We start from the raw sequence: 26,940 nt of genomic DNA, 5'->3' as shown, positions 1-26,940 counted from the left end.
TTCGACCAGAAGTAGAACAGATTTTTAAGCAAGTTTGGTCAGAAACAACTCTTTAAATCAGGTGTTATTTCTTAACTAGATACTCTTCAGAGAGTAGGGAATCCACGGATGTAATTTTGGAGGCTTTTAAATGCCCCACTGCAGGCAACACTTTTGTGGGGTGTGTGTTTCTATCTTGTAAAAAGAGGCTCCCCAGCTTTCATTCGATTTTCAAGGGCATCTTTGGTCCCAAGACCCAAACAAGGCTAAGAACCACTGCTTTAGGGAGTAGGGATGGTAACTTAAAAGGCTTTTTTCTTTGGTTTTTAACTTGGAAGCATACTAAAAACTCACAAACAGGGAGTTTAAAGAGCAGACAGACTGGGTTTCAAAGAAACCACCCACAGGGGACTCAGAAAGGGCCATGTCTGTTAGCGTGCCTGCAGAAAGGGGTGCTTCCTTGCAGAGGAGGAACAGAGAAAACTAAAGCCCTCTCTGGCCTCCCTGTGAGAGATAAAGATGAGAAAATGGAAAGGAATTGCAAGGAAACAAAAAAACGTTTAATATTAAAAGCAAAAAGACAAGTATTGAAGACAGTGGAAACAAAAAAAACTTGGTAAAAAAAAAATCTATCTAGAGAAAAGAGTTTCAAAGAGGATGTAAATGCAGAAGAAAGAGATAAAAATAATGTTCTGGGATATGCATAACACTGAATTCTGCTCTGACCAGGTCACAGTTTCTTTAGAGTTCCTCCCATTTCCACGAATGCATATTTGAGGGCTCTGCCTTGGAGTTAAGAAGAATGGAATTTCCCAGACTCCACTGAAGTCACTGAAGCAGTGAGGAGGGTCCTCAAGGATGGGTTACCACGCCTCCAAAACTTCTCTTGCTGTAACATGGCTTCTGTCCCACCAGTGTCACTGAGTCTGCTCTCCTGATGTCCCATTTGTGGCCTCTGGAAGGACCAAAGCCAGGTGCACCTTGGCAGTTCATCTCTCTGTAGTACTGGTCACTGTTGACCACCCTTCCTTACCAAAGCTTCACCCCAGGACAATTTCTGGGCTCTTCTACTTCCCTTTTCCCTGGTGTTCCTTTCATGCACATTTCCACCCCCACTGGGCACCATCCTGGGCCTTTCCTCTCTCTGATCTACATGTTCTTGGCTCGCTTCCATGGGCTGCGACCTTCTCTCACATGAAGATGACCTCCAACCGTCACCAGTTCCAATTCCTCTTACAAACCCTGACGGGGATCTCCAACTCTCTACTTAACACTAATGCCCTAGGCAGCTCACACTTCATCCATTATGGTCCCTTCCCTAAGTTCATTGCCTTGGGGATGGCAACACTGTCCCCAGCCACCCAAATGAGACAGCAAGACCTCTCTGGAGCTCTCTCCCTTCTTTTCCCACCCATTTCTACTAAGTCTATCATCTGGAGTCTTTTTTCCATTCCCTCTGCCCTATTTTTAACCTATCTCTTTTTTGGACTACTGCAAATGACTCTTTACCAGACTTCCTATCTCTAGGTTCTAGACTTTCCTTTTCCAGGTCATTTTTATATTTTTATACGATTTTAAATAATTTCTACAGCCATCGTGGGGTACGGACTTAAAACCCTGAGATCAAGAGCTGCACGCTCTTGGGGTACCTGGGTGGCTCAGTTGGTTAAGCATCTGCCTTCGGCTCAGGTCGTGATCCTAGGGTCCTGGAATCAAGCCCTGCATCAGGCTCCCTGCTCAGTGGGGAGCCTGTTTCTCCCTCTGCCCCTCCCCCTGCTTGTGCACTCTCTCTGTCAGATAGATAGATAAAATCTTAAAAAGAAAAAAAAGAGTTGCACACTCTTCCAACTGAGTCAGCCAGGTGCCCCTTCCAGGTCATTTTTAAATGTCATTCTTGAGTTCTTTCTAACACAGATTTCATCATGCTACTCACCTGTGCAGCTTTCATTCCCCTTTCCTTTCTCCCTGCAGAAGGAACTTGAGACTCTTGAGCCCGTCATTCTATCTTTCCCTTCTGGTCCCACCTTCCAGGATTCTCCCACATACGTCCACTTATAGGCAAGCTACTCTGGGACATTCTATCACTGCACCCATATTTTCACGCTTCCAACTATTTGCTCCCCTCAATTCTTCCCAGGATGCCTTTTCCCCAATTCTTTCCCCAGTTAACCTCATCTGTCCTCTCGGTCACAATTTAATGTCACCATCTCTGTGAACAGATTGGTGATTTTTGCACTAGAATTACTTTCTCTTTCCTCTGTTTGCATAGCACCTCTTTAAAATGGCAATTTCTATTGCTATATTGCTCCTAGTTATATGTTTGTCTTCCCTCCCAGAGTGTGAATTCCTTAAACGCAGGGACAATACCTTTTTCTTCTCTGCCTCCTCAGCATGGGGCACACAGTAAGTACTTAAGTTTGCTGAACTAACAGAAAAAATAAAGATATTCTTTGTTTGGGGAACTATTGCTTTCAACTAAATTCCTATATTGAGGTTAAAAATAATGTATACCTATATTTCTATTATTATAAATACAAACTGAAAGTAATCTGATTTTAATGATACAACAAACTACTTTAGGACACAGTAAAGGATATAAACCATATAAAAATGGAGTCAATAACTGCCAAAATAATGTCACCAAAAATAACAGCTAAATGGTTAGAACCCTGAAAGATAAAAATAGGGGGAAAAACCTGAATGTAAATGTTTCATTATATTATAGAAATTATATGAAAAAGAAAAACAATTTAGCTTATCTCATCACTTTACAAAAGCCACATAAAAATTTTATTCCTAATAAAATTGTGTCTAAGCTCATGGAAATTTTTGTTTTGGCAGCAACAGATGTTAGCTTGTCATCTACCTGTTCAATTACAATGTAAAATTGCATTATGGAATGGCAAATAAAACGTGTCATGTCCCCAGCCCCACTTAGGTCAATTTCAATCTCTCCCCTCTCCACACCAAATCTACCACCAGGGCCACTAATGAAATGGACTCCTGATCTTCCCTACTATCTGTGAAGGGACATGGAAAAAAAAAAAGAAAAGGAAGTGTGGAATGGTAAAAACAAACCATAGGTGAGACACTTTAATCACAAGTTGACAGAAAATCATATTTAAATATTTAAAAGTTATATTGAAGACATTGGCTATGTAAAATTTTAAAGAAATACAATGTATATACCATATCTGCATGTGGGATATTTATCTTTTTTCTTTCTAGCAAAGACTAGTTCCTGTAAATTATATACGTAAATGCAAAGCTCTTCATTAGTCTGTAAAAATGAGAATAAATGTACCTTTCAAAGAGTCAAAGATGAAAAGAGCAGGTGTATCTAATACAGAAGGCAGATGTATCAAAGATAATAGAAAGAAGAACGAGGCTTTTAACAAATTGAACAAATGGTCTGCTTCAAGATCAAAATATGTGAAGTCAACTTAATTGGCAACATAGGATCATTCACTCTGTGCAGTGATCTGATTTACACATCCAGTCCAAAAGATATTTTGGGTAAAAATTACTAGGTTCTTTGAATCAAGCAAAATATAATAAGCTGCTTAATCACTCAGTCATCAGCCATATCATTAAGAAAAATGGAGAGCTAGAAATCTAGGGGTTTTCCCAGATATAAATGTTCTGCCTCTTCTTAGAGAGTGAAGTATTTGCTGCCTACATCACCCAAGTCATTTCTCCCTGGACACTACCTTCTCGTGGTTCCTCCAAGAATGGAGTCTGCTGAATCCCCAAACACTGAGTCCACAAGAGTCAGAGAATACTTATAACCAAATGAGACTTAAGAGTGATGAGATGTAATGTCTGCATGTGTGAAGGATACAGTTAATTCTGTTCACTTCCACGGGTTTAGACCAAGGGTTAAGGAAGAAATGAATGTGTTCAGACTGTATAATGATAAAGACAAATGTTCTTTATAAAGAATAACCATGAGCATTTTTGAGATGGAGCTAATTCCTGGGATGACATCAAGTGGTGCCTTCATAATTGGTCATATTTTAAGAAGTGCTCTGTCTGGACTTCTACTACTTTGAGGAAGTATTTAAAAAGGGAAATATTCCATAGGGGGAAAAAAAAGGCTCAAATTGGGCCTTTTTCATAATTGCTCTGTCTTTAAAAATTTATCTCAGAGATATAAAGTAAATCCTATTTCATAGCAACAACAAAAAGGGATGAAGTTGGAATCATGTGGTTTTTACCCCAATAACTCTCATCACGCCTTCAATAGCTGCGAAGATAAAGTAAAGAATCCCCAGTCCGACCACCCGGTGCATGACTGTTCCTAAACGGGGCCTGGAATGAGGAAGAAGAAACAGAAAAAAAAGAAAAAGAAAAAGCACCGGTAAGTAAAATGCATTTTACTGAATGCATATAACTGAATACAGTAACTGGTCCCATTTCCAACACAGAGAAGTTATTATCTAATCAAAGCAGTCTGCTCCCTGCCATCCGGCCTCTGTTTCCTCGGTTTTAAAAAACAGCCTCTTTCCCGGGAACAGGGCAGAAACAGGCTCAGGAGACATGGGCCTCCTTCTCTAGAACTAGAAGCTGTACCGACACCCATGAAGCAACATGTTGAGACCACCCGTGCCAGAGGATTAGCATTAACACAGGTACTCACTGCACCGGATGGAAGAGCAGCCTGAGGAAACCTAGGAGGCTAAGTGCCAACTTCTAAGTGTCACTGGCAGAAACAGTAACTTAATTCTTTCATGAACATTAATCCACTGATTTTCTGACTTGGGCAGAAAAAGAACAGGAGTATTAGGAGATCAAATTCTATTCCCTTTCTTCTCTCAATGTCTAAAACAAGAGTGCTAACACACTGTAGTTTCCATTCTTTACACTGGAAAGAATTAAAATAACATTTTTGATTCTTAAAAATATCAATGATTTGGGAAAATGCAAAGACAGTAATTTTTGTGATGAGTAATTTGAAAACAGAACTGAAATTTCATGAAATTTGCAAATCATATAGCACAAACATTTCAGCTCAAAAACCCTCTTGCCAGAGTAATTAGGAAAAAAAATTGATTTTAGAAAAATACTTAATGTAGTCACTTTAAAACAAAATCTAACTAAAAATTAAACTAATATCCATAGCTTATATTGAAGACTCTGTATCTGATTTAGTTCATCTAAATTCTGACTCATTACAGCCCCTAACTGGAACCTTCCAACAGCCAGAACCATGAGTGCTCTGAAGTTTGTAACTAGAATTATGAGGTACAAGATTCCACGTGAGGACTCTGTGTTCTGTATACTGTACTAAGGCCAAAAACAAACAAACCTCCCAAGACCCCAAAAAGCATTTGAAAAGAAATCTTAATAAATACCCAGTGGAAAAAAGGTTTCCTGGCTAAAATCTTGCTAACTACACTGATCTCAAGCTCACAAGCACATGTATGTGCGTTCAATGCATATTTACTGAGCGCCTACTACGTGCCAGGGACCGTGCTGGGGTCTTAAGACGCAGCAGGACACAAGATAGGCAAAGCTTCTACTCCAAGTGAGGGCAAGACAACAACTCCTAACATATGCATCAAGCGGTGCCCTAAAAGGGGTGAGGATCAGAGTGACCGAAGGTGTGCACCACACTGGGAATTCCAACAGCACTAGCCTCTCTGGGAGAGGATGGTGAGCAGAGACAAGAGTGAGGAAGCAGGGCGCCTGAGTGGCTCAGTCGTTAAGCGTCTGCCTTCAGCTCAGGTCATGATCCTAGGGTCCTGGGATTGAGCCCCGCGTCGGGCTCCCTGCTCCGCGGGAAGCCTGCTTCTCCCTCTCCCACTCCCCCTGCTTGTGTTCCGTCTCTTGCTCTTGCTCTCTCTCTGTCAAATAAATAAATAAATAAATAAATAAATAAATAAATAAATAAATAAATAAAAGAGTGAGGAAGCAAACCACGCCCAGGATCTGGGGGGAAGGTGCTTACAGGCAGAAGCCTTTATGGTACTGTGGGGAAGTGTCTGTTGTGTTTAAGGAACGGCAACAGCAAGAAAGCCAGCAGGACAGAGCAGAGTGTTCAAAAAGGAAGAGCGGCAAGAGGTGAGATCAGCCATCTAAAAAACCACAGAAGGGAATTGGATTTATTGAGTGAGATGAGCAGAAAATGAGATCTTAGTTACATTTAAAAAGGATCATCTCGGCTGCTGCTATCTGAAAAGACTGACAGACCAGGGCAGATGCAGGGAAACCAGTCAGGAGGGTACTGAAGTCATCTAGGGAGAGAAGATGGTGTTTAGACCCAGGGTGGTGGCTGTGGAAGGGAGGGGTGGGTTCACTCTGGATGTGTCCTGACGCTAGAGCCAAGAAACTGGATGAGCATGCCCCAGGGATGCGAGTCGCTGGAACAGAGGTCTGGGGCCTGAGCCTGGGGCACTTCAGTGCTGGAGCTCAGGAAGACAGAGTCTAGCAGGGGGGCTGGGAGGAGCGGCCAGGGCTCCAAGACTCAAGCTGCCACAGGGCCCTTGCACAAAGCCTGAGCAAGGCCATGTGTTTTGGCAACAGAGGTCCAGGTGATTGACAAGAGCAGTCTCGATGGAGGAGTGGAGGCAAAACCTCACTAGGGTTATGTTCAGAAGAAAATGACGGAAGTTGAACTGGCAAACACAGACAATGCATCTGAGAAATGATGCTGCACAGGGATGAAGAGAAATGAAGGAGAAGCAGAGGAGAGGGCCGGCTGGGATGGAGGGAGATTTGCTTTGGAAGATGACTGAAGTAACAGCATGCCGTTGGCAGTGACGCAGCTCAGGAAAACTGATGACCCCGGAGGAAACAGAGCCGGCTGCTGGAGCAGCTGCTTTGACACAGGAGAGGTAATGGGATCCAGAGCACAAGGGCAGGAGCAGAACTTAACCACTGCCTTTCAAGAGGAGGAAAACGCTGTATGTGGTCCAGAATGGGGGGAATGGTACAGATTTGGTGGCAGGAATGCACTGAATTCCCTTCTGATGGCTTCCATTTCCTCGAGGAGAAAAGAACCAAGACCAGCTAAGACGGACGTGCGTAGGAGGGGAGAGAAGGGGGTAGAATAGTGTTCTGTAGGGTGGGAAAAGGGCCATCAGCCAGCACGAGGGTCTGAGCAGTGTTCTGTAGGGTGGGAAAGGGGCCGTCAGCCAGCACGAGGGTCTGAGCAGTGTTCTGTAGGGTGGGAAAAGGGCCGTCAGCCGGCACGAGGGTCTGAGCAGTGTTCTGTAGGGTGGGAAAAGGGCCATCAGCCAGCATGAGGGTCTAGAAACTGCGAGGGGCATTAAGGGCACACTTAAAGTTCTCGGTCATGAAGGGAATGAGCCTGCACTGTGGTCAGGCAGGTTCTTCTGCTTGGGTATGAGCATGAGGCTCAAGGGAGACTGACAAAGAGAAAGGCGGAGGGCTTCAGGTGTATGCAGATATTCAGCACTCTGCAGGATCGAGGGAAGGTGGCGGGATCAAAAGGCCAGAAGCCACACTAGGGTCAAAGAAGAAGTGGGCTGATCTATTGGGAAAAATAAATGGCAAACAGCGAAGACGACAGTTGAAAAGAGGATTAACATTTGCAATGATAAAGAGGGTACAGTTAAATATAATAGTAAAGGTTAGGAAGTGGCAGTGGGAATCGGTAACTGACGTGAGGGACAGGCAAGAGCAGCCGAGGTGCGGAGATGAGGTCCGGTTACTCACGGGATCACCCACACAGCTACTGAAATCACAGGGAATTCTGACACAGGAAGTGTTGAGAAAGACAGAGAAGCAAGCACTCGGAGAGCTAAGGGACGAGGGGGTAAGTCTGGAACTTGAAAGGCAACTGCGGTTGAGAAGATGTAGCAGGTGATCCAGTCTGGAAGCTTGAGCTTCTGGGAGCTGGAGAGTTTTTTTGTTTTTTTTTTTTAAAGATTTTATTTATTTATTTGAGAGAGAGAGAGAATGAGAGAGAGAGAGCACGAGAGGGAAGAGGGTCAGAGGGAGAAGCAGACTCCCCGCCGAGCAGGGAGCCCGATGCGGGACTCGATCCCGGGACTCCAGGATCATGACCTGAGCCGAAGGCAGTCGCTTAACCAACTGAGCCACCCAGGTGCCCGGCCGGAGAGTTTTAAAGAAGGAAGAACAACGGTCCAAGCAAAGGGCGGTGAGGAGAAAGAGGACCAGCCCTTCCACGGTCATTCCCGGTGACTCTCGGGCTTGGGAGAGAAAAGACGGAGCCTGAGAGGGTTTGGGAGAAGTAGGGTCCTCACTGGACGGCCAGGGTTTAGTCTGAAATCTGCTGACCTGGTGTTTAGTCCCCTCTCCCTCATAACACTCAAATACAATCGTAAAAACATAACTTGGGGCGCCTGGGTGGCTTAGTCGGTTGAGCATCTGACTCTTGATCTCAGCTCAGGTCTTGATCATGAGGTTGTGGGTTCAAGCCCCAAGTGGGGCTCCACGCATGGTGCTCCATGCTCCATAAAAAGCATAACTCTATGTCTAGGAAAGAGAAAATGATTTGAACTTTAAGAATCACTTAAAATTTTCCTACCCTTGAAGTTGACTGCTTATTCATCTAACCACAAAAAGCCACTGGAATTCAAATTCAAGATCTTTATTTGAGACAATGTAAAGTGATCAGTACCTGGAAATCCCTTAAAAACACGTTCTTGTAGGTATTTCCCTATGGGGTTTGTATGATCATACTGAGAAGTGTCCAGTCTCACAGAATCACAACGTAGATGGGAGGAATCACAAGACTGAAAGCTTGGTATCTTTCCAACACGCTAATACTTACTTCACAATGCCATAGCCCAAGCTCACAATGATCACAAGGAGGCGAGCCAATGTCCTCTTAACCGCAGATATCAACTCAGCAAATATCAATAAACCTTGGGCTGAGGGGAGGAAAGAAAAGAAATCATTCTGTGTACATCTAGAGGCCTGCCACCAAAATCCTAAATATGTACTGTGTATAACTATACATTTGGACCTCAGCTGAGTTAGCCATATTTGCTTTAAAGGTCATCTAATCCAACAGATGCTTCAAAACCTCAGTGGAGGGGAATCTGTTACTTCCTGGAGAATTCACCCCGTATTTGCTAGCTCTATTGGGCACAGCTTGCTTACATCAATCTAAAAGCTGTCTCCCTCAATTTCCCTCTGTTCTTTTTCTTCCCCTTGAGGTGACAAAGAACTATATCCCTCTTTCTGTCCTGTAAATATTTGAAAACCATAAGGTCCTGTAGAGTTTTCTTTTCTCCAGGATGCCTTCATCGTTTACTCACTTACAATCCTACTGTGTGGCTATAATAGGAAAAGAGACACATGATCACTGCCCTCATGAAGATTATACTCTGGTTAGGACAAGTAGACAGAACTCAGCATGGTGAGCCTTAGAGGCAATATAGTATCTCCCAGGACTGTGAGGGAGCCAACCCAATCCACACTTGAGGGAGGCACAAGTGGGTTCTCAGAAGTAACATTTAAATCAGGATTTGAAGGCCTAGTAAAAATTAACTATTGGGGGGAAATAAAGAGGAAAGGAAAATTAATGGTACATGAAGAGGCATGGAGGAGAAAAGAGGAAAAGTAAAATACACTGCAAGACGTCAAAGTTCAGTATGTCTGTAGCACAGTGTAATGAGGGATTTCAAGAAGAGGTGGTGAGAGAGGCAGGGACAATCACGTAGGGTTTTCAGGCCATGTTAGGAGTCTGGATTTTATGCTAAGGGCAGTGGGAAGTCAATGACAGTAAACAAGGAGTAAAAAAGGAATTGGTAAACTATAGCCCATAGGCCAAATCTGGCCCTACATCTGCCTCTGTAAATAAAGTTCTATTGGAACACAGCCATGCCCATTTGTTTACATGTTGACTGTGGCTGCTTTTGTGCTACAATGGCAGTTGACTAGTTGAAACAGAGACTGACGGCCTGTAAAGCCAAAAATATTTACTATCTGGCCTTTGCAAAAGAAGTTTGCTGACTCTTGGAATAAAACTGGCAGCTTTATTTTATCAAGATTGCTCTACTTAATGGCTTGGAAAGGAACTAGGGTACAGGCAAGGACAATGCTCAGGAGGCTATTCCAGAAATCCAGGTAAGAGATGATGAGAGCACAGTGCTGGCAGTGAAGATGGAGACAACCAGAAAGACATTCAGAAACCAGTAGTGAATCCACCTACTTATTCTTGTTTTCAGCTCACAATTCTCCAACTTATCCACAAGGAATCATAAGAGACCTTGTCAAATGCCTTGTAGACAGATACGGAACTAGAAGGAGAGCAAGAGGGTGGCAAGAGGGTGACGCCAAGGCGGACTGGCTCGGCCATCCACTGACAGGAGTATCTGGAGGAGCATTAGGTTTGGAATTGTGTGAATCAAGTACAAGGGCAGAAAAGGTAAGCTCCTTTTCTGCCATACAGAGATTGAGAAGTCTGCAAGGCATTCAGAAGAGGGTTAGCAGGTGACCACCTACTAGGTCTGTGGCTCAGGACAGACACCTGGCCAGGAGGTTAAGCTTCAGGAGGAATACAATGGATGAGTTCTCCAAGATGGAGGAATGTGAAGAGGTCTAGGATGACAAATGTTCAAGGGTGGTGTGTTTTCAAATTCCTTCATGAGCTGCTCAGTCTGGACTACTTCCCTGTTGGAGGAAAGTGATTATGCAACCTTCCTGGTATAGCTGGACCTGCAAAACAGGAATCTCAACGTCTTCACTGCTAGTCCTCCTGCTGTTACCTAAGGTTGTAGGAGCTAGTAGGAGGCAACCACCCTATAATTGCCTATGCTGAATTTATTCTTCATCAGCTTCAACTTTTAAATTCTCTTAAAAAGTTTCCCACTGTTTCCTCTATTTTTGTATTTGTACTTCAACCCCAAGTTCAAGGTCTTGTCTTGTTAAGTTTCACCTTTCCATTCAGGATACCAAAACTCTTTGATCCTTCAAATACCTCCAAGTGAGAAGGGTCCATCTAAAATTATGGTCTATACCCCCAGTATTAACAACTCTGCTAACATCACATTGTCCACAAAATTTTAGCGAATGCTCTCTACAGATGCATAGGTCTGCAATGAACGTTAAGTGAATAATAAGGATAAACCAGCAACAAGGTCTGAAACCTGAGACAGACATCGTTCAAAACCTCCTTCTAACCCAGTGGTGCTCAATCCTGGATGCACACTACAACCACATGGGAAGCCTCTCAAGAGAACCAATTCTTAGGCCTATGCCAATTTCTGGCACTAGTATTGTTTTATTTATTTTTTTAATAAGAGACTTTTTTTTTAAGATTTTATTCATTTATTTGACAGAGAGAGAGAGACAGTGAGAGAGGGAATACAAGCAGGGGAGTGGGAGACGGAGAAGCAGGCTCCCCGCTGAGCAGGGAGACTGATGTGGGCTCGATCCCAGGACCCTGGGATCATGACCTGAGCCGAAGGCAGACACCTAACGACTGAGCCACCCAGGTGCCCCACTGGTATTGTTTCAAAGTTCTTCAGTGATGCTTATGTGCAGCCAGGGATGAGAACCATTGCTCCAGACCAGTGCTGTCCAATAGAAGTTTTGGGGATGATGGAAATTTCTACATCTCTGCTGTCCAATAAAGTAATCAATGGCCACGTGTGGTAACTGAGCATTTGAAATGCAGCTAGGACAACTGAGGAAGTGAACTGCTAATTTAATTTTACTTTAACAGCCAGATGTGGCTTGTAGCTACCACATTGGGCAACATAGCTCTATACTGACAAGGCTGATGGGTGGTTATGGGCACGAGCCCTTCAGACATGGTTGCACAACCAGTTTTCAGCTCACACTTCTCCACCTTGTCCACAAGAAATCACAGCTGACAAATACCTTGAAGAAGTCCAGATATACTAAGTTGAGAAGCACAAAAGAAGTCAATCTGACATGACCTACTCTTAAGGTCCTTGTGTTGGGTCCTAACAATCACCGTTTCCTGTCCCTGCAGTGCTTTTTCTAAAGTCTACCTTTCCAGGATCAGGGCTCAGCAAAACAGCGTGGGTTACAGACTTCATTCCCACTTGGGAAAATCACAAACAACAGCAGCCATGCCGTCTTCTGGTGCCTTCCTTTTCACAGGACTCCTCAAAGACACCAACAGCAGCCTGTGGTTTCTCTTCCAAGGCTTTCTCGTGTCATCTCAGACGGAGGGCTTAAAGTCCCTGAGGGTGGCAAGTGGCCTCTCATCCCTTCATGTATCTTAGGCTGCCGCTGCTCCTCACTGACTTTCAGGCCACCCTCTGCCCTCCCTAGACGAGAGATGATCACCACTAAAAGCAAAGCTCAACTGCCTTACTTGACATTCAAGAATGCTCTCCCAGCGAACCATGAGCAGCAGCTTCACCTCTCCTTCATTATTTGGTTTAGAGCAAGCGTGCGAGCATGTGTGCACACACACAAATATCACAAAACCTCTCATCGTATAATAAGACCTCTAATATGCCTCCCTGGATATTTGTCCTTTCTTTCTTCTCTTGTACATATCCTTTCATTTTGGGAAATTATAAACATTTCCCAATATAAAGAAAGCAGTATAATCAACTCCCATGTACCCAATACTCAGCTTCAATAATTATCAACTTTATGCCAAATCAGTTTCATCTATATTCCAACTCACTCTTTTTTTCCTAGAGTATTACAAAAATAAATAGCAGACATAACCACACCCTATGAAAATCTGTACAAAGATCATTTTAATGGATCGCTCAGAAGCACACTCCTGAGAGCTTTCAACCCTTTTGAACTACCTCCCTTTCCAAAGCTTTGGAGATGCAACTGTATCTTTACTTCTCTGGCCTTTTTGCACGCTACCTTCTAGAAATCTGGGTCACACATCTGAGATGCCCAACTCCCTGCCCTCCCTGTGTAAACTGCGAGGGGCCTCCATTGGTCACGTGAAGTTCTCTGTGAGAGTGAGGAGACCGAGAATGCCAGATGGCTGCAAGCACCATCCATCCCCACACTACTGAATTTACTCCCTGGGATCAAATTTTCCTTCTTTTCTTTTGTGGAGGAGAAAAGAGAAGAAAGAGTATGGGGAAAACACAGAGAAATATGCTAAAAGGATTAGTAGCACTGAAAGTGCCCCTGCCTGGAACTTTTGTTGTTTTAAGTCAATCACTAGAATGGGAGTTTTCTTCTCCCCAGGAGGAAACTGAGGGAAAGCAGGGGAACAGAAAATGAGGACAGCACATCTGCTAGCCTAGATCAGAGCCCCACTCTAACATTCCCTTCTTGGCTCTTGTCTTCATCTCTAATGTGACTATTCCCAAACCACTGTACAAAGGAGGCCTCCCACAGCTCCACTCACAAATGCTAGGGGTCTCCTGGATCATACTGCATTTATGGAGAGAGTCACAGCTTACTTGATAGCCCGGTGCTGCTGATGTTTTGATATTCAGAATAAAAAACTGCTTTTTCAAGCATTCCCAGGAAAATAACAGCGGCAATCCAGAACTGGATTCTTAATATATCTTTCCAGTAACAGGCAGACCACATCAGCCACAGTACGCCATATAAAATATAAACAATACACATCACCATGTAAAACTGTAGGAAGAAAAGCAATTTTAGTCAATTAAGCCTTGTGATCATTTGAAAATGGACATTTCTCCATTCAAGTATCTTTTATTTTCCTGTCACTCTGGAAACAGAAATAGAGGGTATGCCCAAGCATTAGCTACTAAGGGATACATACCACCACTGAGCTCTTTAAATTGTTAATGTTTCCAATTAGGATACAAAATTCATTTTAAAAAAAGGAAAAAATGATGAGAAATACTCACAATCATCAGAGGCCAATCTGATGCAGAAATATATCCATGAGGCCCAATCATAGAAAGAGAAACTGGTGAAGATGGGGATAAAGAAATTAAAGAATTAAATGACTCATCAGTCTTTTTTATATTTTTAAATGCAAGCTGATTTCCCAGAAGGCTCTAAGAACACAAACTGAGCTAACAAATGCTGAATTTTTACTTAGCAAAAAGTATTGGATAAGTACTAGTCGTTGGCACGTAATCTGATCAAGATACCTTTACTTGTATACATGGTCTTGTCAAACAAACACCTGGGCCAAATGATTTCTTATGCAGATAGCAGAGCAGTATTGGCCTTTGACTGGCCCCATGCTGAGTCACTGACCTTACGGAGGACTCTGTATTCCTTAACGTAACTTGGGTTAGATTACCGATTTCAAGCATTTGGTTGGGGTTGTTGTCCAAGACAACAATAAACAGGGTGCCAAACACAGTACAAAACTTACAGGTCTCAGTAATTGCTCCAGTTACTAACTGGCGGGGTCTTAAAACTGCCTGCTGGTATCAGGAGAAATAGACACAATACCTGGGAAGGTGGGAGGAATGCACAAGTCTAGGTAGCAGAACGGCCCCAAGGTCCCCGGCTCTCTTCTCTGGCCCATTATGTCATCTCTGGGAAGAGGCCCGACTTCCACTCTTCTAGAGCAGCCACCTCCACCAGCTTCCCCTGTGGCACACCAATTCTGTGCCTCCTCTGAAGCAATGCCTATGTCACTCAGTACTTTCTCCCTCCTCACTGGCCTGGGCAACTCTCAAAGGCAAAGCCTGGCTTCACCTCTGTGTCCCTAGTGGATGAATGAGAGCAGTTTGCAAGTCCCCAGAACGCTCACATGCTGTTGGCTACTACTGGTCCAGTAGACACTCACTCTGGAAAATGACAGCCGAAGCAATTCGGAGATCTGTGAAAGCATTCATTCTCTTACAAATTGCCTTTTGTAAGCCTACCCTTGCATTGCATACTAGGAACCATACAACTTAATAAGACACAGAGGGCCTACCTTGGAGGGCGGGGGGTGGGCAGGGAGCCAACAGACCCACAGAAGCCACAGTTGCCAGATAGGCTACTTCTACTCCTAAGCTATAGACAGATGCTTTAAAATAAAAATTTTAAACCCCCAATGATGGCCATTTTCATGAGACAGAATACAATGTACTGCAAATACAATTAAAATGTTGCCTACCCATTTCTATCTTAGAAAATTCTTTTTTAAATCTGAAAGGATGAAGAATTTTATATCCCACTATAGCTTGAAATTTTTAAAATTTACCTTCATTTTAAATTTCCAATCCATTAAAAAATAAATATTACAGTTAAGATAAGCATAAAGTTTTAAGTACCCCAGATAAACAGATTATTTATTTTTGTGATTAAGAGAAATTAATTTTTGAATGATGTATTTTAATAGAAAATGTAGATTTGGGTCAACGACAAAAATAAAGAATACAGTAAAAGCAGACAGAAAACATGCATGCAGTTTAACTATACCATTCAAATTCCATCTTGCATCTCTTTTTTCCGTTTTAATAGAAACAATAAAGATATGAAACCCATCTCTCTGTGTTCTGGCTACAACATCCTAAAACAGGAAAAAAAAAATATCCTTTATGTTATTTTAAAAAATTGCTAAATAAGCTATAAACAATTGTTCACCACATTTTAAAACAACTTTTAGTAATTGAATTGGGTTACTTTTTACTGTTTTAAAACCATGGAAAGAAATGGTAGGCAGTGAAAGGATAGTGGACTGTGGAAGGATTGCCTCCATTTCTGCCCCCCCACCAACGGTCCTCTCAGACCCAAAGCAATGGAGGAAGAAAAAAGCTTTTTCTACTGTTCAGTTTTTCCTCTTTTAATATTTTTAAAGGATCTCCCCTAAATGCTATCATTCTGTTTTACTTAATAATACCATTCAAATATTTTTTTTCTAATATTTCTCTTCCCATATTTCATCCTAATATCAAGCATTCAGTTGTTAAATGTGGGTGTTTTTAAATTGAACTGGGGGGAGTAAGAAGTCAGGTAACATTGTTAGAAAGACTGTACAGATTCAGTACACAGGTTCAATTACTTAAATTCCTTAACATCTATGTTACTAGCAGTCCTACTGGGAAATGAAATTTCCCACTGTAACGCCTAGGAACACTGCAATGTCCCACATAATTGAGTCAAACTTTTCACATTCATTCTTGCAGAATATTCCTACCCTTCCCTTTCATTTCCTACTCCTGCACCTGCAACAAGAGTCTGGGCAGAGCAAAGAGTTTGTCCCAGCCACTGCAGAGTGGAACGCCTTTCCACTATGAAACTACTCTTTAAGATCATTGAAAAACTTATGGAACATAAAGAGTCACAGCATAAAAGCAAACGTGAAGCCCTCCTAAAGGTACCTTCAGTACCTACACTCCACTGCTTTCAACCTTCTCCACCTCTTGGTCTTCTGACTTTTACGAATTCCTCCAAATACCAAATCTCTCTCCCCTGGTGCTACATACATTCTGTTTCTTTACATCCTTAATGATGATCCAGACCAGCCCACTGTTATGCTAAGCATTTGAAAGAAAGGCTGCAAAGAAGTTAACCTTAAATTATAACTTCAAAGGAATTTTTAAACAAAGCCAGAAATAAGTATATACAAAATTCATACAGACACACATAAAAAAAATATACTATTTGGAAAAATATTTCTTTTTCCTCCCCTGCTTCTAATCGCCCTACTGTATATTGCTCTCCAAGTATCTATCCATCGCAGATTCTTTTCAGGCTTACCAGAACTTGTATACATTTGATTTAAAGACAAATAAAATGACTTACTGTTGATCTTTCCTGGTTTGAAACATTTCTGGTATTTGTAATTAGTTCCTTATTCTGGAAAAAAAAAAAGAATAAAATAATCCATTTTATATTGCTGCATTTCTATGGGGAAAACTGCTATAACAATTAAGAAAAAAATGTTTTGAAAAAAGTAAAGAACCAGAGAACACATCTTTGTAGCACAAACATGAGTACAAAATCCTGCTTTTGAAAAATTATTTTTTAAATCAGGATAGTGGTTACCTTTGGTGGGGAAGGTATTAGGAACTAAAAGGTGGGGGGGAAGGGTGTTCTAGGTGCTAAAATATTCTTTACTTGATCTGGGTCATTACTGATATGTTCAGGTTCTGAAAATTCATCAAGCCATACACCTCTGATACGCACACTTTATTACACTTCAACACAAATTTTAAAAACACCTTTATTATTTTCACGGAAGACATATTTTCATTTCAGAATTTACAGATTAAAAGCATAAGTTACAATGACCCATGGATAACTGCTGTTAACATTTCAGAGTCAAATCTTCCAGGCTGGGAGGAAGTAAGTACATAAGGGTAAGTATATAAGGGAGGAGGGAGTGTTTAAGTGGGTTGGGTGCTGATAAGTCAAGTAAGCTGACAGACCTTTAGTACTGGAAACCGTGACTAGCTGTTCTGATGGAATGATGGGGGCAAAGGTCTCACTGGAGTAGACAGAAGAGAGAATGACAGAGGAACTGGCAGCAGACCAGGAAAAGAGGATGGAAGGGTTCTTTTCAAGGGTGTTTCTGTAAAGGGTACAATGAAATGGAGCAATGGCGCCAGGGTCTTACTTGTCAGTTACTATACAAAAGAACTACACCTAAAATTAACAAATTAAGCACCTTTCTTTATCAAAATATTGATAAAATAGAATTTAAGTTAATACTTGTACTCACTGGGAGTAAAGTACATTCTACTTTGACATGGCAAGACGGATACTCACAGTCAGTGAGGGAAACATCTGTAAGTCACTGTTGCAATCTAAGTTTTCATATTTTGTTGTCCAACATTCAGTGTTCTTGAAATAATGGCCACAAAAGTCTTCATTAACACCAGGATCCTGTTTTTGTGATAGCTCCTCCTACCCAAGGTAAAATTCTATGTTATAATTTATTTCCACACTTCTTATTCAAGAAAATAAGTAAAACTTAGTATCTAAATGATATCAAAGATTTATTCAGTTTGGAACACTTGAAAACATGCAGAACAAAATACTGAAAAGAAAAATGTTTTGGATATAATTTTAAGTATGACAAGGTAATCATAACATGTTAGCCATTCCAAGGTGCTCAGATACAGTAACACATAATACAAGCATAATCTTTTTTTTTTTTTAGATTTCTATTTATTTATTGAGAGAGAGAGAGAATGGTAGAGAGAAAGCATGAAAGGGAAGAAGGTCAGAGGGAGAGGCAGACTCCCTGCTGAGCAGGGAGCCCGATGCGGGACTCGATCCCAGGACTCCAGGATCATGACCTGAGCCGAAGGCAGTCGCTTAACCAACTGAGCCACCCAGGCGTCCCATAATACAAGCATAATCTTAGAGGAAGAAAAGTGACTAAGGTATTACCACAGGAAATGGTTCATGGAGAAATAAAAAATACTTTGTCCTGTGGCCACTTTCATTTTATCCCATATATAAAAGATTTTACAGAGAAAGAAAAGCAGCATTTAACTACAAGGAAAGTTAAATCAAAGATCAATAAAACCAGGCTCCTAATGGCGGCTTCCAGTCATCAAGAAAAGGTTAAGTTGGCTTCTACTGGCCAAATAGGAGACAATTTGAGCAAAATAAATAAAAAATAGTAATAGATTATAACCCATGTAACAAAGTAAAAATCAATGAGTCCATGCTGATGATTGCTCAGTTAAATGATTGACAGATTAAGATAAGAGGAAAAGAGAGAGCTCATCCTGATGGCAGAACATTAACAAAGCGGAAGAAAATATAGAATTAGAAAATCACCATTTAGCAATCATCAGAGTAATAACTGATTCATCAGTCAAGAATCAAAGGATATTAAAACAAGGATTGATGAAAAATCAGGATATTCACATACAAACACAAAAATATTTCTTTACAAATTAGTGTTAACAACAAAGTAGTAATTTTATAGTGGAGAAACCTGGTAGAAACTTCCTTACCAACTGATCAAAGTTAGGATTACCAAAAATGAGACAAACAAGAATTCCCCAGTATGCTTGCCAAAAACATAATCTGAATCTAACCATGAAGAAATATCAGAAATATTGGAATTGAGGGACATTTTATAAAAATAAATGGCTTGTACACCTCAAATATATCAATGTCAGGAAAGGCAAAAAAAAAAAAAAAGCTGCAGAAATGCAGTGTGATCTTGGATTGGACCTTATACCAGGAAAACAACAAAAAACTGCTAAAAAGGATGTTTTGGGGACACTGGCAAAGCTTTATTAAGATCTGTTTATTAGGGATGCCTGGGCAACTCAGTCAGTTAAGCATCTGCCTTCAGCTCAGGTCATGATCCCAGGGTCCTGGGATCGAGCCCCGCATCGGGCTCCTTGCTCAGCATGGAGCCTGCTTCTCCCTCTGCCTGCAGCTCCCCCTGCTTGCTCTTGCTCTCTCTCTCTCTCTGACAAATAAAAAAAATCTTAAGAAAAAAAGATCTATTAGGTAACAGTTTTGTATCAATGTTAAATTTCCTCAATTTTATCCCTGTACTGTGTAATCTAAGTGAATATCTTTATTCTTAGGAAACACACACTGAAGTATTTAGTGTGAAGGGGTAAAATATTTGGGGATAAAGTCACAAAGGCAGTATGTGAGGAAAATGGCACCTCTCATCCCAAATGGAAAGATAATACAGATAAAAGTATGGAAACCCATGCATCATTCAAGCTAGGAGCCCACAAGGAAATGGCTGCAAGCAACCACCAGAACTGTCAAAAGAAACACCTTGCTGAGGGACAAAGGACACCCCAGGGGCAGGAGAAAGCCTAGCCTGGCCTCTTTCCTCCTCTCACCTGCTCCCCCTCCTCCTTTCCCTGAGGGTCTCTTTTCCTCTCCTCACCTCTCTGAGATCTGCTTCTACTCACTAAAGCTACTCGGCGTCCCTAAAGTTCTAGGTGCCCTATAACTAATTTTTTGAATGAAGTAAAATTTTTACATTTCTTCCTTAAACTACACTGATTTTTATTTGTATGTGACCCACAACCCCTTTACTGATGGTTCCTACATGGCTGGTTTAAATATTTATTAACAGTTTTCACAAGACAAAAGGAAACATTTTTTGTTTAAAGATGTTTTAGTTTTAGTTAGTTTAAAAACTAAAAACCTTTTAGTTTTAGGAAACTAAAAGATGTTTCCTTCTCAGAAAGCATATACTTTGATATAATTAAAGCATTTCTTGCCTAAGTCCCAAAATAAATCTGTGGCACTTTTAAAACTACAATCTATATTTTTGGCCTCCTTACCTGATGAGCTAATAAATCTTTATACTCATTTTTCCTTCATAGCTTTATATACATTAAAAATTTGCATTTTACTTACCTCCAGCTTAGAATATTCATTTTGACAGGTATAATGCTTCAAATGCCACTCTATGGTAAACTTCACAGGCCCAGAACAACTGAATGACTTAACTGTTTAGAAAAAGAAAGTCTTATTTTATAGTAATCATATATATGCTCCAATATAAGCTTAAGGTTTCGAGAATGCAATTTTTTTAAAAGCTTTTTAATATTTTATTTATTTATTCATGAGAGACAGAGAGAGAGAGAGAGGGGAAGAGAGAGAGAGAAGCAGAGGGAGAAGCAGGCTCCCAAGGAGCAGGGAGCCTGATGTGGGACTCGATTCCAGGACCCTGGGATCATGACCTGAGCAGAAGGCAGACGCTTAACCATCTGAGCCACCCAGGCGCCCTCAAAAATGCAATTTAAAATAGGCTACTTTAATGAAACAGTGAGTAAAATATTACCTAATTTTGCCCAAAAGTCACTGTAAAATGAGATAAATTAATTAAATTATTATAGTTAACCAAAAGTTGCCATAACACTATTCATTTAATCTCTGTATTAAAGCTAGAGTTAAAAATCAACTGAGTAACCAAATATGCTGTCACTGCTTACTCTAAAGTCACTCTAAATTGTTCTCTTCACTGACTTATTCGTTCAAAAAATATTAAGTGAGCATCCCTTGTGTGTCAGAGACATAATGGTACACTAGAATAATCCCTGTCCTTGATATAAGAGGTACTAGGGAGCGGAGGGTTAACAATTAAACAGGCACCTTTGACAGAATAAGGGTCTGAGAAGAGGGGGTCAAGGGAGCCCTGGGCAGGGGACCTAACATGGTCTAGAACAGCATGAAGAAGGGCTACCAACAGGCTTTACTAGAGGAGGAGGCCTTTAACGTGAAGAGCAGGAATTAGCTAGGTGACAAAGAGAGTGGGACAGTATATGCAAATGTCCATGACCACCTGAAAATAGTTTGCTATGGTCAGAACACAGATTGGGGAAAGGGGGAAGAGCTGAAGCTGGATAAGAGTGCTGGGGAAAAGTCGTAAGGGGTACTATGCTCTAAGGAGTTTTCCTTTATTTTGAATATTACAAAGGACTACCATATGTTTCAGGTAGGAGGGTAACACGATTAGACACACAGAAAAGGATTAAGTCTAGAAATAGAAACAGCTCTTTTGGGAGTGTTATCACAACATGGCAGCTGGATTCCCCTAGAGTAGGTCATGATAGAGAGAGAGAGAGAGCAAAGAAGAAACCACAGTATCTTTTATGACCTAGTTTCAGAAGTGATATGCCATTAGTTCTGCCGTATTCTCTTGGTCAGACCAACCTTGATATAGTATGGTAGGGGACTATATAAAGTCATGAAAACCAGGAGGCAGGAATCACTGTGAGCCATCTTGAAGACTGGTAACCAGGGGGAATCCAACCTGAGGCTGAGACTGGTAGAATTTCTGGGGCAGAACACCCAAGAGTTGGGAACCGCTTAGAGAAAAAGCAAATGAAATCTGGACAGGGATACCATTGAACCTGTCTGCCCTAGCCAGCCCCTGCGTGGAAAGAAGTCCAGTGATTCTCAGGGGTCACACAGAGCTGGGAACTAGCTCAGTTTCCACTAACCAGAGTGGAAAGGCCTCATTAAATACACCAAGAATTCGGGAGAAATGTAGCAGGGCCACACCTGAGAAGTGGTGCTAAGTTAGCCCTACTCCATATCCACCCTAAAAGAAATTAAACATAAAATTGGAAAGGATCAAACTGACCCAAAAGAAACTTAGCTGTCTGCCAGAACAAAGTTGTTAAAGGAATACAACATTTTAGCACTTAAGAATGTAACATTCATGGGATGCCTGAGTGACTCAGTCAGTTAAGCATCTGCCTTCGGCTCAGGTCTCGATCCTGGATTCCCAATTTCAAGCCCCATGTCAGGCTCCCTGCTCAGTGGGAAGTCTGCTTCTCCCTCTCCCTCTGCCTCTCCCCTCACTTGTGCTCTCTCACTCTCTCAAATAAATAAAATCTTAAAAAAAAAAAAAAGGAATGTAACATTCATGACATCCATGATCCAAACAAAAACTAGATATAAAAAGCAGAAAAAATTGATTCATAATTATGATAGGTCATCATGACAAAGGTGGACATGACAAAGATAATTAGCAGAGAAGAATATTAAAACAGCTGTTATAAATATTTTCCATATGCTCAAAGATAAAGGAAAATATGAAAATACTGAGGAGGGAAAGAAGATATTTGAAAAAAGGAACCAAACTTCTAGAGATTAAAAAAGTACAATATTCAAGTAAAAAATTCACTGTATGAGATTAATAGAGGTTAAATGAGATTAAAAACTGGACAAGAAAAGATCACTGAACTTGAAGACAAAGCAAAAGAAAGATCCCAAATGAAGCACAGAGACTGAAAAAAATTAACAAAGCCTCAGTGACCTGTGAGACAATATCAAGCGGTCTAACATAAGGGCAAATGGAGTCCCAGAAGGGAAGGATAGAGAGGTGGAGACAGTGCCTAAATCCATGATCAGGGGTGCCTGGGTGGCTCAGTCGGTTAAGTGTCCGCCTTCAGCTCAGGTCATGATCCCAGGGTCCTGGGATCAAGCCCTGTATCAGGCTCCCAGCTTGGTGGGGAGCCTGCTTCTCCCTCTCCCTCTCCTGTTCCCCCTGCTTGTCCTCTCTCACTCTCTCTGTCAAATAAATAATCTTTTAAAAATAAATAAATCCATGATCAATGTAAGAGATGAGATTTTTTTCAGTGTAGATACACAGCTGTTCCAGCATCATTTATTGAAAAGACCATCTTCTCTCTAAAGAATTACCTTGGCACCTTTACTGAAAATCAATTGAGTTTACATATGTGGGTTTATTTCTGGGCTCTCTGATCTGTCTTACTGTTCTATATGTTCTACCTTTATACCAGTACCACACTGTTAGGATTACTGTACCTTTATATTATAAGTTTTGAAATCAGATAGAAGTCTTTCAACTTTGTTCTTTTTTAAAATTCCTTTGGCTACTCTAGGTTTTTTTGTATTTGCATATAAATTTTAGAAATAGCTAGTCAATTTCTACATAAAGTCAGCTTGGATTTTGATTAACTGAATTTATAGAACAATCTGGAGAAAACTGACAGTATAATGTTAGTTATAGATTTTTCATAAACGCCTTTACCAGCTTGAGGAAGTCTCCTTCTATTTCTAGTTTTAGAATTCTAGGAGTTTTTATCATCAATGGGTGTTGCGTTTTTTTCAAATGCTTTTCTGTACATATTGAGATGACTATATAGCGTATTTTTTTTATTCTGTTTATACAGTGAATTACACTGAGAGACTTTCTTTTCAGCAGTGACTCCCCAAGACTGCATCCTGAAAGGGGTAGCAAAAGAGGGGTCACCATGGGGCGCCTGGGTGGCTCAGTTGTTGAGCATCTGCCTTCGGCTCAGGTCATGATCCCAGGGTCCTGGGATTGAGCCCCGCGTCGGGCTCCCTGCTTGGTGGGAAGCCTGCTTCTCCCTCTCCCACTCCCCCTGCTTGTATTCCCTCTCTTGATGCGTCTCTCCTTGTCAAATAAATAAAATCTTAAAAAAAAAAAAAAAGAGTGGTCACTTAAGGGAAAGCCAGATGCCTGATCCACCACACAGCATGGACACAGATCCAATGGACTAATTCTTAGCTTCACAGGTACTAAAATCTGGTTCTGCGAGAACACAGACACTCAGTCTCACTCCTTCACCACACCACCAATGTAGACGTATAATCTAGAATGCCTAATTACTCACTTAAAATGAATATTAACTGTAAAGTGGTTGTGTAATGATTGATTAACTCTCTCCCTTCAGCATGCCTTCCTGGACACCCAAAGGTGATGAAGGTTGCTTGATGAGCACGGCACTAGAACGAGGCGGCTCAGAAGGATGCTGCATCTACACCTGCTAGTGACATGTTATACCGACAGTCATAGTTCAAGAAGACTTCTCTCCCATCGGTGCTGCCAGACCTCTGCTTTAACCTGACTAAACACTCGTATTTTTTTATGCTTTTGCTTCTAACTCCCTTTTGCTGCCTCATTCTTTCTTTAGACATGTTAATACCACCGTCTTGCGTGTGGTCAACTCTTAGCTGATCACAAACATTATGTATTTTTTTTTTTAAGATTTTATTTATTTATTTGACAGAGAGAGAGAGAGACAGCGAAAGAGGGAACACAAGCAGGGGGAGGGAACACAAGCAGGGGGAGTGGGAGAGGGAGAAGCAGGCTTCCCACTGAGCAGGGAGCCCGATGCGGGGCTTGATCCCAGGACCCCGGGATCACGACCCAAGCTGAAGGCAGATGCTTAACAACCCAGGCGCCCCTGTATTGATTTTTTAAATCAAATTATGTGTTTCACTGGTACATACCACTTTTTTCCCCCATTTTGTTTTGTCTGCACCTTCTAAATCTTACTTGTCTAGACACTGAGATTTGAATTCATTAAAGCAAACAGATGCCAAATTTTTTTCCTCACCTACCTTTGACTTCAATTTCCTCTTACCACGTTCTTATCACCAGTGATGATGTATGGTATCAATGAGCTGCTTTGAACCACCTCTGCTTTCTAGCTCATGGCTGGCCAACTTCCCTCAGCAGAGACCCACATACAACAGAATCACCCAACAAATGATCTGAACATGGTGTGATAGAGAAAAGGGGCATGGCTTTGAATCCCCAGGAAGCCAATTTACTCTACCAACAAAAAACTACTCCTTATCCCAAACTTTAACCCTGGCAACCAACTTACCTAGTCAAGTTACTGGAAACACTAAGAGGAGTTAGACTATAGTAAATATGATTTGCTGTAAACCCATTAAAAATAGTAAAAACCTTAAGATCTATGACTTGGTAGTTCTTATATCCTAATTAAAATGTTAGTGTCTAGTAATTTTTATTGTATTCTGTGATCCATGTGTATATTTATAAAAGTTTCAGGGATATGAAGGCTTTACCACAATCATGACATGTCATATATTCATAAAAGGAATTTATCTAGTTTTAAAAGCTGGGATTCAGAGTAAAATTTCACAGAAGTGAAATACTTTTCTTTGCTGAGGCCTACTTTATTATGCTTTCATTATATTTTTAAAGAATGATTCATTTTATATTTTTTGAGACAGGATCAGAAAAATCCGTTCTTGAAAATAATCAACTTGACTGAAACAGAAGAAACACTGAAAATGTTAGAACCACTTAAAGACAAAATGTTTGCATAGCTTAAAATGTTATATTAGTTTTAATATGTTTATACATTACATGATATTATTAATTTATAATATACCGTTATTAGTATGAGTTTATTGTACTTACCAGAAAACTTGATTTCAGTAGAGTTAAACATAGTTTTTCTAAATATCAAAGGTCCTGATTTCTAAAATTAAACACAAGAAAATATAGAAAGATCTAGTTAAAATTTTTTTTTCTCTATTTAGGAGTATACAGTTCTAACTCTTGCACTTCTGTGACCAGAGTGATTATTTTTTAAAAATGTAAATCTGGTCCCATCACCCACTTGCTTAAAATCTTGTGCCATGTGTCTACTCTATAAGAGGCTCTGGAATGCCCTTGCTTCTTGTGTCTCAGACGGGGACCAGCCACACACAGGAGGTAAGGGCTGCTGCCATGTACCATTATTGCTGCTCAGGCAGGGGACCTATCTGTGCATTTGCAGTTGCTTTCTTGATATCTATTCAAATGACTTTTGATAAAACAACCATCCTGTTCCAGAATTGTTATGGTTTTCCACTGGTACAACAGACCAATCCTTACTGCCACTCACAGGCCCCGGCACAATCAAGGCCTGCCCACCTCTCAGCACCTTTCTCTCGGCGCTTTTAAACGCAGGATACTCCTTCCGGCTCTGAGGACCTTAGTAGTCAACCTGAAAATTCACTTAAAAACCCTTCCCTGTCACTCTTGGTTCACCTTGTCAATGACTTCTTAACGCTTCTCAGCCCAGTTCAAGAGCCTCTTCCTCGGGAAGTCTTCCACCAGGTGCCACACCAGGCCAGGCCCTCCCTTACACAGTCTCTAGGACCCATCCTTCACGACCCTTGCCACAATTAAAACGAAATAATCCATTACTTAGTTATTTAATGTCTGCCCTCACCAAGAATAAAAATGCTGTGAGAAGGGCTTGTGTTCAATGAACAAGTGGTTAGGAATGAAAAACACAGATGACAGGCAGCTCTTTCTGGTAACCTTCCACCCCAACACAGTTTCAACAATAACAACAAACCCCCCAGCCCAGATCCCTCCTCTGAGCCTCAGAGCCACATACCCAGCTGCCTCAAGGTCATGTCCATCCTAGTGGACAGACATTCCACACTATCCTGTCCTAAAGCAGACACAGTCTTCTCTGCTCCTCCCCTACTCTTTCTATACTACCCATGTTGGTTGCAGGTGATGCCATCTTTGGTTACCCCAGCCTTGTCTCCTTCCAGCCCCTCAGCTCCATTGCCCAATCCCCAAGGCATGCCTATTTTATCTCACAAACACTTCCCAAATTTAGTTCTTCCTCTCTATCCCTGCCACCACTGCTCCAATTCAGGCTCTTAACATTTTCTGCCTCCCACTCTGCAATAACCTAACTCACAATTCTGCCACCAGATGTGAGTCTATAATTCATCCTTAGAGAGCAGCCACAGTGATTGGTACTTATGTCTAAAATCCTTCAATGGCTCTCCTTCATTCACACTCCAAATTTGTTATTGGTGGCCTAAGCAAACCTACAAATGGGATTTGTTTGGCCCACACGGGAACTTTTAAAAATGTTTTAAATTAGT

The 26,940-nt window shown here is 41.3% G+C and overlaps 1 protein-coding gene across 1 annotated transcript in view; it reads right to left on the bottom strand.

Moving 5' to 3' along the window:
- The window catches only part of TMEM87B (transmembrane protein 87B), a 49,846-nt gene that overhangs the window by 19,969 nt on the left and 2,937 nt on the right, over nt 1-26,940 (bottom strand). Inside the window, exons 2-11 of the mRNA XM_028122417.2 lie at nt 25,466-25,526; nt 20,149-20,240; nt 17,563-17,700; nt 16,597-16,650; nt 15,271-15,361; nt 13,752-13,813; nt 13,332-13,515; nt 8,741-8,840; nt 4,197-4,290; nt 2,577-2,648 (exon numbers count right to left, since the gene is read on the bottom strand). Coding sequence (XP_027978218.1) covers nt 2,577-2,648; nt 4,197-4,290; nt 8,741-8,840; nt 13,332-13,515; nt 13,752-13,813; nt 15,271-15,361; nt 16,597-16,650; nt 17,563-17,700; nt 20,149-20,240; nt 25,466-25,526 — 948 coding nt within the window. The remainder of the gene's footprint in view (nt 1-2,576; nt 2,649-4,196; nt 4,291-8,740; nt 8,841-13,331; nt 13,516-13,751; nt 13,814-15,270; nt 15,362-16,596; nt 16,651-17,562; nt 17,701-20,148; nt 20,241-25,465; nt 25,527-26,940) is intronic.

The sequence above is a fragment of the Eumetopias jubatus genome, unplaced genomic scaffold (genome assembly GCF_037043125.1).
Source record: "Eumetopias jubatus isolate StellerSeaLion01/CBP00866 unplaced genomic scaffold, mEumJub1_p1.0 scaffold_9, whole genome shotgun sequence".
NCBI classification, from domain to species: Eukaryota; Metazoa; Chordata; class Mammalia; order Carnivora; family Otariidae; genus Eumetopias; species Eumetopias jubatus.
The sequence above is the reverse complement of the archived record's forward strand: the minus strand, read 5'-3'. Positions and strand labels throughout refer to the sequence as shown.